Here is a 12,202-nt window from a genome sequence, read left to right as displayed (position 1 = left end):
ATTTACTATGGAAAATTTCAAACATGTAAAAGTAGAGAGAATTGTATAATGAAATCCTCTGCCCATATAATCTTCACATATTCTCTGTGATTATTATCTGGAATAACACTACTCTTTGTTTATTTTTTATCTATTTATTTAAGTGTAGTTGCTATACAATGATATATTAGTTTGAGGTGTACAGTATAGGGATTCAACATTTTTATACCTTACAATGTGATCACTCACTAATACTATTCATCATCTGATACCGCAAACTTATCACATCATTACTGACTATATTCCCCTTCTTTTTTTCACCCTTCTCCCTTTCCCTTCCCCTCAGGCAACTGTCCATTTGGTCAGTTTTTACGAATCTGTTCTTGTTTGTTCATGTGTTTTCTTTTGTATTTTTTTTACATTCTACATATAAGTAATACCATATGTTACTTATCTTTGTCTGATTTATTTCACTTAGCATAATACCCTGTTGTTGCAAATGGCAAGATATCATACTTTTTTATTTCTCTGTAATATTCATTGTACTTATATATCACATCTTCTTTATCCATCTATCTATGGACACTTAGGTTGCTTCCATATCTTAGCTGTTGTAAATAATAATGCACTCAACATAGGAATGCATATATCTTTTCAAGTTAGTGTTTTTGTTTTCTTCAGATAAGTGCCAGAAGTGGAATTACTGAGTTGTATGATAGATCTATTTTTAGTTTTTGATACTTCTCCATATTGTTGTTCATAGTGTTATTGTGATCATTTAAATGAATGGTTATTTAAACCACTATGCAGTCCCACCAACAGTGCACAAGGGTAACACTACTCTTGTTTCATCTAGTCCCCTCCCCAAGATTATTTTGAAATAAATTCTAGATCTTATTTCATCTATAAATATTTCATTATGCTAATTCTAAAATAGTAAGAACTTTCCCCCTTTATTGTACCTAAAAAATATTAGTTTTCTTTCTTACATACATTGTCCTAAAATTTCTGTGATTTAGATATTTTATCAGATGTGAACAATTTATTAGATTGTTTTGATGATATAAATTATCTTAATTTTGAAGTATGTGTATTGTTTGTTTTGCTTTGAGGAACCTACACATTGTGAAGCTAACCCTGACCTGATCTTTGAAGATATGGAAGTTATGACAGACTTTGAGTTACACGTTCTTTGTAAACAGTATCGGCACATTAATAACTTCCAGTTAGACATGGACTTAATTTTAGATTCTGGAAAATTCCGAGTTTTGGCACGCATTTTGTCGGAACTAAAAGAGAAGGTATTAAAGAAGAATGCTACTTCTTTTGTGTTTTCCCAATTAGTTACACTTCTTAAGACAATTTTGGCATGATTTGACTTTCTTAAAGTTTTAGCCATTGTCTGTTCTGCATTCTTTTAGGAACTAGTGTTTTGAGCATTTGGGGAAGATACAGTAGTTCCCCCCTTATCTGCCCTTTTGCTTTCTGTGGTTTTAGTCACCAAAATCCAAACATGATCCAAAAATATTAAATGGAAAATCCCAGAAATAAACAATTCGTAAGTTTTATTTAAACTGCACACTATTCTAAGTTTTGTGATGAGATCTTGTGCTGTCTCACCTGGACATGAATCAGTATATGCCAGCATATTTACACTATGTACACTAGCCCATTAGTCACTCGGTAGTTCTCTCAGTTATCAGATCTGTAGTCGGTTATCAGATCGGCTGTGTAACACAGTGCTTGTATTCAAGTAACCCTTATTTTATTTATTAATGGCCCAAAGTGCAAGAGTAGTGATGCTAGTAATTTGGATATGCCGAAGACAAGCTGTAAACTGCTTCCTTTAAGTGAAAAAGTATGTATGTAGAGGGAAAAAAAAATATTATACGTAGAATTTGGTGCTATCCGTGGTTTCAGGCATCTACCATGGATCTTGAAATGTATTTCTCGCAGATAAGGGATTTCCACTGTACATGGGAGTATATTTTCCTTATTACTTTTCCTCTGTCGAACCTCTGAAAGAAAAATAGAAGTTATTAGAACATATCTATATTGGTGTTTTTAAAAAAAGAATCTTATCATTATTTCATAGGTAACACTCTATCTCTATGATTGCTTCAAAATTAATATTTTGAAGATACTATGTTGAAGGTTAAGTAACACTACAGTTTATATGGGAAATAGCTTACATTAGTAAGAACACAACCCAAACAGTAATTTGTAGCTATTCCCATTTACTGACCTTACAAATCAAAACTGAAAATGGAATTTAGTTCTTAAGTTTAGAAATTAAGTTAATTTATATACAATCCAAAATAAGAATTTTACCTTAGTTATGATTATTTTTATTAAAGGAGCAGTTGAACATTAGATATTTACAATTTTTCTTCCCATGTATTTAATACATATATGTATTTTCACAGGGTGATAGAGTTGTATTATTTAGCCAATTTACCATGATGCTGGATATTTTAGAGGCTCTTTTAAAACATCATCAGCATAGGTACCTCAGATTAGATGGAAAGACTCAGATTTCTGAAAGGTTGGTATACTTTACTTTAGTTTCAAAAATTTCTGTCCACCTTACCCTCAAATTAGATTAAATGTTTGCATTTTAAATGTCTAGAGCACTTGATAGAATTCTATTGCTTTGAGTCTTATGTGTGGTTACTTCTAGTCATGACCTGAAGATGAGGAACTTTTTTTTTTTTTTTTAATTTTTTTGGTCTGAATTGCATAAAGTATATTTTGAAACAGCTCTATAATTGTATACTTAGTAGTGTTTTTCTTTTTAAAAACTGAGATTGTTTTAAAATCTTGGCCTTTCATATTTTAAGAGAAATTGAGTAAGTTATGTTTTAATTCCCAAAGGTTAAAAATGGTTATCTTGAAAAAAGGAATGTTTTTTCTAGAGTGTTTAACTGCATTATATCTTGATTTATTTTTTATTAGCCAGAGTGAATTTTTTCCCCCTGCACTACAGTGAGGGAAGTCATGATAAAGAGATTACACCAATACCGCTTGATCTGGAGATTCAGTTCATACTTATATTGTATACTAGTAGCAATTGACAGATTTTGGAGAAGGTTAAAGACTGAAAAGCCATATATAGAATTTAGAGAAGCCAGAACCATTAAACAAAGGAGAAAATAGTCCTTCAGGAATTAATCAATTCTGAATAGTTGAATTAAGTAAGAATTAGTAGAGATAAGTGGTATAGAAAAGAAGTTGATGAATTGGGAAGCTCTTTCAATAATATAGCTGCAGGTAACATAGCTATAATACAAAAAGCATGCATTTATATCTTCAAGTTTATTTTTCATGTGATGTGATTGTTTTCATTTTAATTATGTACCTTTTAGTGAGATGTAACCTAATATATTTATCCTACAGGATTCATTTAATTGATGAGTATAATACCGATATGGATATCTTTGTGTTTCTGCTGTCAACAAAAGCTGGTGGCTTAGGAATAAACCTGACTTCAGCAAATGTTGTTATACTTCACGATATTGACTGTAACCCTTACAATGATAAACAAGCAGAAGATAGATGCCATAGGGTAGGCCAGACTAAGTAAGTGTTTTCAGTTGAAAATTTTTTTTAAATAAATCTTTATTGTTCAGATTATTACAGTTGTTCCTCTTTTTTCCCCCATAGCTCCCCTCCACCCAGTTCCCAACCCACCTCTGCCCTTACCCTCCCACTGTCCTCTTCCATAGGTGTACGATTTTTGTCCAGACTCTTTCCACACCCCCTACACCCCTTCCCCCCCCACCCCCCGAGAATTGTCAGTCCACTCCCTTTCTATGCCCCTGATTCTATTATATTCACCAGTTTACTCTGTTAATCAGATTTTTTATTCACTTGGTTTTTAGATTCACTTGTTGATAGATATGTATTTGTTGTTCATAATTTTTATCTTTACCATTTTCTTATTCTTCCTCTTCTTTTTTTTTTTTAATATATTTTATTGATTTTTTACAGAGAGGAAGGGAGAGAAATAGAGTTAGAAACATCGATGAGAGAGAAACATCGATCAGCTGCCTCCTGCACATCTCCTACTGGGGATGTGCACGCAACCCAGGTACATGCCCTTGACCAGAATCGAACCCGGGACCTTTCAGTCCTCAGGCCGACGCTCTATCCACTGAGCCAAACCGGTTTCGGCATCTTCTTCCTCTTCTTAAAGAATACCTTTTAGCATTTCATATAATACTGGTTTGGTGGTGATGAACTCCTTTAGCTTTTCCTTATCTGTGAAGCTCTTTATCTGACCTTCAATTCTGAATGATAGCTTTGCTGGATAAAGTAATCTTGGTTGTAGGTTCTTGCTATTCATCACTTTGAATATTTCTTGCCACTCCCTTCTGGCCTGCATAGTTTCTGTTGAGAAATCAGCTGACATTCGTATAGGTACTCCCTTGTAGGTAACTGACTTACTTTCTCTTGCTGCTTTTAAGATTCTCTCTTTGTCTTTTGCTCTTGGCATTTTAATTATGATGTGTCTTGGTGTGGCCCTCTTTGGATTCCTTTTGTTTGGGGTTCTCTGTGCTTCCTGGACTTGTAAGTCTATTTCTTTCATCAGGTAGGGGAAGTCTTCTGTCATTATTTCTTCTAATAGGTTTTCAATATCTTGCTCTCTCTCTTCTTCTGGCACCCCTATAATTCGGATGTTGGTACACTTGAAGTTGTCCCAGAGGCTTCTTAGACTATCTTGATATTTTGGGATTCTTTTTTCTTTTTGATTTTCTGGTTGGGTGTGTTTTGCTTCTTCATATTTCAAATCGTTGACTTGAATCTTGTGATCCTCTTGTCTGCTGTTGGAAATCTGTATATTATTCTTTATTTCAGTCAGTGTATGCTTAATTTCTAGTTGGTCCTTTATCATAACTCGAGTGTCTCATTAGATTTCTTGTAGGTCTCATTAAGTTTATCGGCAGTTTCTAGACAGTTCTTTAAAGACCTTAAAAGTGTGGTTTTGAACTCTATATCCAGTCATTTGCTTTCCTCCATTTCTGTCATTTGTGACCTGTTTCTTTGTCTCTGCATTTTTTATGCTTCCCTGTGTTGATACAGTGGCTTTCTGTGCTAGGTGTCTTATAGGGCCCAGTGGCTCAGCCTCCCCAATTACCTGAAGTGGACACTCTTGGTGCACCCCTTTGTGGGCTGTGTGCACAGTCTTGTTGTAGTTAAGCCTTGATTGTTGTAGGTATCACTGGGAGGAATTGACCTCCAGGCCAATTGTCTGTGAGAATCAGCTGTGTCTACAGTGGGAGAACTTCTGTGCTGAAGACACCCTTATGGGGCAAGACTTGCTTCAGTGGGGCTTTGGTGCTCACTGAGTCTTCCCCCTGAGTGTGTCCTTTATGGATCTGAGGAGTTGTAATCTGGATGGTCCCAATGTGACCACTGGGTACATGGGCTCTTGGATCTCTTAGGAGGTGCTAATTTAGCCTCTGCCTGAGGCTACCCCAGGCTACCCAGCAGGAGGTATGGAGAGATCTGCAGATTCCTCTTCCTTGTTTGGGGTTTGGAGGTGCCCATATGAGGCCCAGCTGTGAAGCAGTGCAAGCTGCTGTGGGGCCTTGGGCCTTCTTTTGGAAGTTCTGGGTATCTCTGACCCAGCTGCAGTTTGTTAGGTAAGTTTAGATCTCAAAGGGCTAGCCCATTCATATGCAAAGACCTCTTCTAGAAGCTTGGATGGGGCAGGGTCTCAGGGAATCAGCAGGGCGGAGCAAACAGCTATGGCTGATCCTCAGCCCTGCCCTAAGAGGCCCCCCCCCCCCCCAGGGTCTCAGTGTCCCAGTAATTGCTGCAAGCACCTCTGAGAGAAAGCCGCCCTCGAGTTCCACCCAATGCCAGACAGTCCAGTTTCTCCCCGTATGAGTCCTGGGTCCCCAGAGACTCGCCCGGAACTGACGTTCAGGGCCATCAGGAGCTTGTGACTCCCTCCCGATTGAAAAAGACATCGGTGTCCTCCGTTACCAGCCCTTTCAGCACGCGCGCCTCCGTACCTCTGTACTTTACTTCCGCACCTCCTCTGAGTCTCAGTGTGCTTTTCTTTTTCCTTCTAGTTGTAGAATTTCCACTCAGCCAGCCTTCCTGTGGTTCTGGATGATGTATGTTTTGTCTTTTAGTTGTAATTTTGAAGTGGTTGTGTGAGGCAGCAATTTCAGGTGTCTACCTATGCCGCCATCTTGGTTTCTCTGGAATTTATATTTAATCAAATGTAAGTTTATTGTGTATGGACTATGACAGTATAGTCTATCAGCTGCCCTGACTTAGTTTTTATATTTTTTATCAAAGCGTGGCTGCTGATGTATTTTATGCCAGCAGTGTTGAATATGAACTTCACTGTGTAACCTATTCAATTGCTAGTTTTTAAAACAAAATAACTTTCCACCCCAATCCAAATAATTCTGTAGCTAATGAAATGGTGATATTATCAATGATCCAGTGCCTTTGAAGTGATTAATAATTAAAAAGACTTGCTTGTTAGACCATTTAAGAGCCAGATAGACTTGATAATATACATACATTTGCTACCCAATTACTCTTTAGGAAATAGATTCTTTGAGTTCTAGATATTTTAGGTGATGGTTAATTTTGACATTGGTCACAGGACCATATAGAGGTGAAAAAATACCTACACTTCAACTCTACTTTCACATGTAAACAGCAGACAGTGTTTTCTTTGTGGAGTATTTGACAGTATTTCCAAGACATTGATATATTCATTTATAAACCAAATAGGTATCAGTACCTATTGTGGGACTCAAACCTTCCATGTAATCTTTGTACAGTTTCTTTTTGTACTGAATTATTTCTTTGAACTTAATAATTAAAGCATGTTCCTTTTTTAAAATGGTATTACTATGTGAACCCAGAATTGTGTTGTAAACCCAATACTTTTTAAAGTATAAATATCTTTCTCACTTCTCTTGGATTAGTAGGAAAGGATGTTTAAAAGTGACATGCTCAGAAAATGTGAATTTCACGTAGTTTGAATAAAGAAATTCAAATTTATGTATATATTTGTTATACAATTTTTAAAATATCCTCATAGGACTCTAAGATGATTTATATAGTTCATATGTATCTAAACATTTTATATTTAGTAACCAGTGGACATCTCTTTTATTTTTTAGAGAAGTACTAGTTATAAAATTAATAAGCCAAGGGACGATTGAAGAATCCATGTTAAAAATTAACCAACAGAAATTGAAACTAGAGCAAGATATGACCACAGTAGATGAAGGTAAGTTGTTTATAAGCAGAAACTTCAGCTATTTATTCATATGGAAATGTAACAAATTAGCAATACCAAAGGGTAAATAAGATGGTCTGGGTCCTTAACTGTCATACATTTTAGGGATGGCATAGGAGAAAAGAAACATACTCATTTCAAAAGTACAACAATAACTAAGATAATTTTGCCAGAATTGATGTAAATAAACACTTTGATTTTGCAAAATTCTGTCTATTCCATCCCTTATCTCTGACACCAAAACATTCCAGAAATAAATTAAAATTGGATCTATAATTTTATCTATAATACCATGATTTACTTACTGCATAATAGTTATGGATCAAAAGATTTAAAATTGATGGTATAATACTAGCTTATTTACCTTAATATTTGACTAGCAAATATTTATTGCACTGAGTATAATCAAATGCATTTTTTCAAAAATTTAATAATTTCAGATGAAAGTAATTGACTTTAGGAAAAAAAACCTCAAATTCCACCTTTTTGAAAAGAATAATTTTTAGTTTTGTAAGTTTAAAAAATTTTATTTTATTTTTTTTTAAGTTTAAAAATTTAAAAACATATACATTGAAAAGATACACATATATGAAAAGATACAAAATTCAAAATATATAAAAGGCAAACAAAAGCCTCCCACCCCATCACTCACTTCCCTCTCCCTTCCTCTCTGAAATCAATTAAAAAATAAATAAAAAAAAAACAAAAACTGCTACAGAAAGTCAGGCCACATCACATCAAAACCAATTACTTGGTGAGATTCGATGGTGTGTGCTCAAGTGCTAATCATTCACCATTGTGAGCAGTGACTCTTGGATTTAAATTTGTAGAATATAATTGTAGATATGTAATATTTATTTATGTTGGTGAAATTACTAGTGTTTTTTTTTTCCTAATATATGGTCTGTTTGCTAAAATTTGTTTAAAATAACTGAATTAATAACAAAAAAAAACCCTGTTTATATATATAAAGGCTGAAGCGACCTTTATGAGCGGTCGCTATGATGTGCACTGACCACCAGGGGGCAGACACTCAACACAGGAGCATGCCCACTGCCAACCTCCCACAACCGGCCAACCTCCCGTGGTCCCTACCTCCAGCTGGCCGACCCCAATGGCCCCAATTGGGACTGGGCGAAAGGGCCCCAATCAGTCCCAGTCGCTGGCTAGGCCGAGAGACCCCACCCATGCATGAACTCGTGCACTGGGCCTCTAATTTAATTATAAGCAAATCTTGGTTAGCAGCATTTTAAAATTAACAGATGCTGATTTTCACATATGACTTACGGATCAGAAATTTTGTCTGTTAATTCCAAGGCTTGTTAAATCAAGATCTGCAAAATCAAGGGTTTACTATAACATTTGCAACATTTGCTTCGACCTTTTTTATTTTATTTTATTTTAAATCAAACAACTGTGTAATCATCACCTAAATTAAAAAAAGAAAAAAAGTATGTTGCCAGCACTCCAGAAGTACCTCCTTTGCCCTTCCTTTATCATAGTTCCTTTTTTTTCTCAGAGGTAATTGCCATTCTGACTTTTGTGGTAATTACTTCGTTGCTTTTCCTTGTGTAGTTTTTTTGCCTGGGAATGCATCCTGAACAACATAGTATCGCCTGCTTTTGTGGGGTTTTTGTTTTGTTAGTATTGCCTGGTTTTGAATGTTATAAAAACAGATTCATACAGTATATATTATTTTGTCTTCATCTTGTTACACCCACCATTATGCTTGTGAGATTCATGTTGCTTTACTAATAGCTTCATGTAGCTATAATTTGTTCATTATTGTTGCCATATAATGTTCTATTTTCCATTGCTGTTCGACAAATTTTCTTGCTGTATAAATACCACAATTCTTTGAACTATTATAATGTTGATGGACACTTTGTTGGTCCAGCTTTTTGTTCTTATGAACAGTATTGCTAACAACATTGTTATAATGTCTCTGGATATAGCTGAGCAAGATTTTCTCTGGCATACTAATAAATACCAACAAGTGGAATTGTTAGATCTGAAGTTCATCTTCAACTTGACTAAATAATCATAAACTACTTTCCAAAGTGGCATACCGGTTAACATTCTCACCACCCCATTAGAAAATTCCCATTAGTCTACCAACAACTGTCAGAACTTCTAATATTTGCCATGCTCTTGGGTGTAGTGCACTTAAGACCAATCAATGAAAAACAATCACTGATTTTAATGCATTTCCTGATTAGCAGTGAGCTTGAACACCTGTATTTATTGAAGTGAATTTCTCCATTTTAAAAGCAACAATTCAGTAGTTTTACCTACTTTTCTGTTGGGAAGACTTTCTTTTGCTTTAGTTCTTACATATCCTGGACACTACCATTTGTCAGTCATTTGCATCCATGACACCTCCTCCTACTCTGCAGTTTGTTTTTCTCTCTTTATGATGTATTCTGAAGGTCAGATTGGGTTGGGGTTTTGTTTTATTTCCCCATTTTAATGTAGTCAAATCTGTCAGACTTTCTGGTTAGTATTTTTTGTCACGTATTACTATCTGTAGGTCATGAAGATAATCTAGGTTACTTCCAAAAAGTCCAAGTTTTGCTTTTCGAGCTCAGGTCTTCGATCCACCTGAAATTGTGGGGCGGGGGTGGGGGGGAGTCTTTTCTTTCCTCAGTGCAGGTCACCATTGTTCCCTCAGCTCTGGGTGCCTCCCTGGTTGTGACTCCAGGGTTCTCGTTCAGGGCTGTTTCACAACATGCTATCCGTCCTCCATCAAGCAGAGGAGCTCCGTATTTTGCTGATACAGGCATGTTTTTGCTTACAACAGTACCTCCTGATCCTGAGCGTTTTGCATTAAGGTTTTCATCATTTCATGTGAGAACGCCCTTTCGAGCTTATTTGGCCATCACAGTCCAGCGTCCCGCCTTGAAGACACCAGTGCCTACCTCCTCCAGGACAGACATTCAAACTTTTCTTTCCATGAACGATTTTAATGTCAGTTATAAACATGACACTTTATTCTGAATAGTTTAGCATATTCCTTTAAGTTGCCATAATGACCATTATTACATCCAAGAAAATTAATTTTTAAATATTATATCCATATCTGGATTTTTCCCCAGTTTCCTCCTCAATGTACTTTATAGGGTGGGTTATCCCTCAGCCCAGCCTTCACCCTCTCCAATCTGGGACCCCTCAGGATTAGACCTAAACCGGCAGTCAGACATCCCTCTCACAATCCGGGACCACCGGCTCCTAACCGCTTCTGCCTGCCTGCCTGCCTGATTGCCCTGTAACTGCTCCCCTGCCCGCCCGATCACCCCCAACTTCCCGCCCCTGCGGGCCTGGTCGCCCACAACTGCCCTCCCCTATCGGCCATCTTGTGACGTCGTGGGGGTGGCCATCTTGTGGTAGCCATCTTGTGATGACATGAGGGCGAGATGCCACCTAGGCTTTTATTAGTATAGATTTCTTTAGTATCTTTGAATTTTGAAGAGTCTTCACTCTTTCCTTTTTCCTCCTGAATTCCTAGTAATATCAAATTTTGTAGAGTCTTCTTGTCATGTAGATTTGTATTGTTGTCTAATTGTATTCTGGATTTGTTCAGTTATTTATTCATGGCATCAATTAATATAGGACAAGTGTCAATTTAGATGTTATAGACCAGGGGTGGGCAACCCCTGGCACGCGTGCCAAATATGGCATGCCAGTAACTTTTGCTGGCATGCGAAACCCTCTCTTACAATCTTCCATTTACAATTTTTGTGAACATTTGAATGACTTAAATGTTAAATTACAAGGAACTGGCAAGACACTTGATGTTATGTTTGGTTACATAAAGGCTTTTGAAAAGAAACTGGAAGTCTTTAAGAGGGAGGTGGATGGTGAGAGATTTAGATATTTACCAAACCTCAAGAGGCACATCAGAGACCTCCCAAAAGATGACAGAACAGACTGTCAAAGCCTTCAAAAGCTGTTTTTAAACATCATCGAGTCAACTATTGAGCAGTTCTTCTCAAGATTTGCGAAATTCAGAGAACTGGAAGAGACAGCAAAATTCATGAGGTTTCCAGACAGCATGAAACTGGAGGAACTAAACTTAGCAATGTTTTCATGGATAGACATGGCTGACTTTGAAATGCAGTTGATTGAATTTCAGAGTAGCTCAATTTGGAAGCAGAAATTTATTGACCTTAGAGTTGACTTGGAAAACATTGAAAAAAAGCGATTAGAGACAGGAGTACCAGAGAGGTGTTGAAAACGAACTATTGAGGACTTGGAATGCCATTCCAGAAAATTTTTTCTGTTTGAAAAACTTTGCAGCAGCGTTACTCTCCATGTTTTCACCCACATACGCTTGTGAATCTTTGTTCTCAGTGATGAATTTTGTTAAGTCTCATAATAGGAGTAGCCTGACGGATGAAAGTAGTAGCTCGTGCATATCTCTGGAGGTCACGAAATATCAACCTGATGTAAAATCTCTGTCATCAGTGATGCAGCAGCAAAAGTCCCACTGATAATATCAAACGGAGTCATAAAGTTTTCTGTCGGACTATCAGTGTACATGTATACATTAAAAAATAAATGTATTTTTCATCATCATATACTGTGTTTTTGTCGCTCGAATGAATTTTATTATTTCTTCAAGGTTCTTCACATACATACTTCGTAAGAGATATCAAGTAGGCGTAACATGTTCTCAAAAAATTAGGGTTGGCACGCAGAAGAATTTTGAGTCAGAGATTTTGCTGGTTTTGGCACACACTCACAAAATAGACTATCTTCAAATCTGTAGACGAATTTGGAGGCAGAGATGTCAGTGAATTTTCTGAGGGTTTAATGCAATAGTTTGTGTTCCTGTGCATATGATTTTTATTGAAAGAAGAGTAGATAAAAGTACTCTCATAATTTTAGATTATAACTTGGGGTGGGGGGTTAGAGAGAGAGAGAAGTGATTAGTTTTGCTACATTTTGGCC

General features: G+C 36.5%; 1 protein-coding gene across 1 annotated transcript in view; it reads left to right on the top strand.

The window, feature by feature from the left end:
* The window catches only part of SMARCAD1 (SNF2 related chromatin remodeling ATPase with DExD box 1), an 89,418-nt gene that overhangs the window by 74,361 nt on the left and 2,855 nt on the right, over positions 1-12,202 (top strand). Inside the window, exons 20-23 of the mRNA XM_081093575.1 lie at positions 1,092-1,280; positions 2,406-2,524; positions 3,376-3,558; positions 7,134-7,243. Coding sequence (XP_080949701.1) covers positions 1,092-1,280; positions 2,406-2,524; positions 3,376-3,558; positions 7,134-7,243 — 601 coding nt within the window. The remainder of the gene's footprint in view (positions 1-1,091; positions 1,281-2,405; positions 2,525-3,375; positions 3,559-7,133; positions 7,244-12,202) is intronic.

This window comes from Myotis nattereri (assembly GCF_964212035.1).
Source record: "Myotis nattereri genome assembly, chromosome: 1".
Classification (NCBI taxonomy): Eukaryota; Metazoa; Chordata; class Mammalia; order Chiroptera; family Vespertilionidae; genus Myotis; species Myotis nattereri.
The sequence above is the reverse complement of the archived record's forward strand: the minus strand, read 5'-3'. Positions and strand labels throughout refer to the sequence as shown.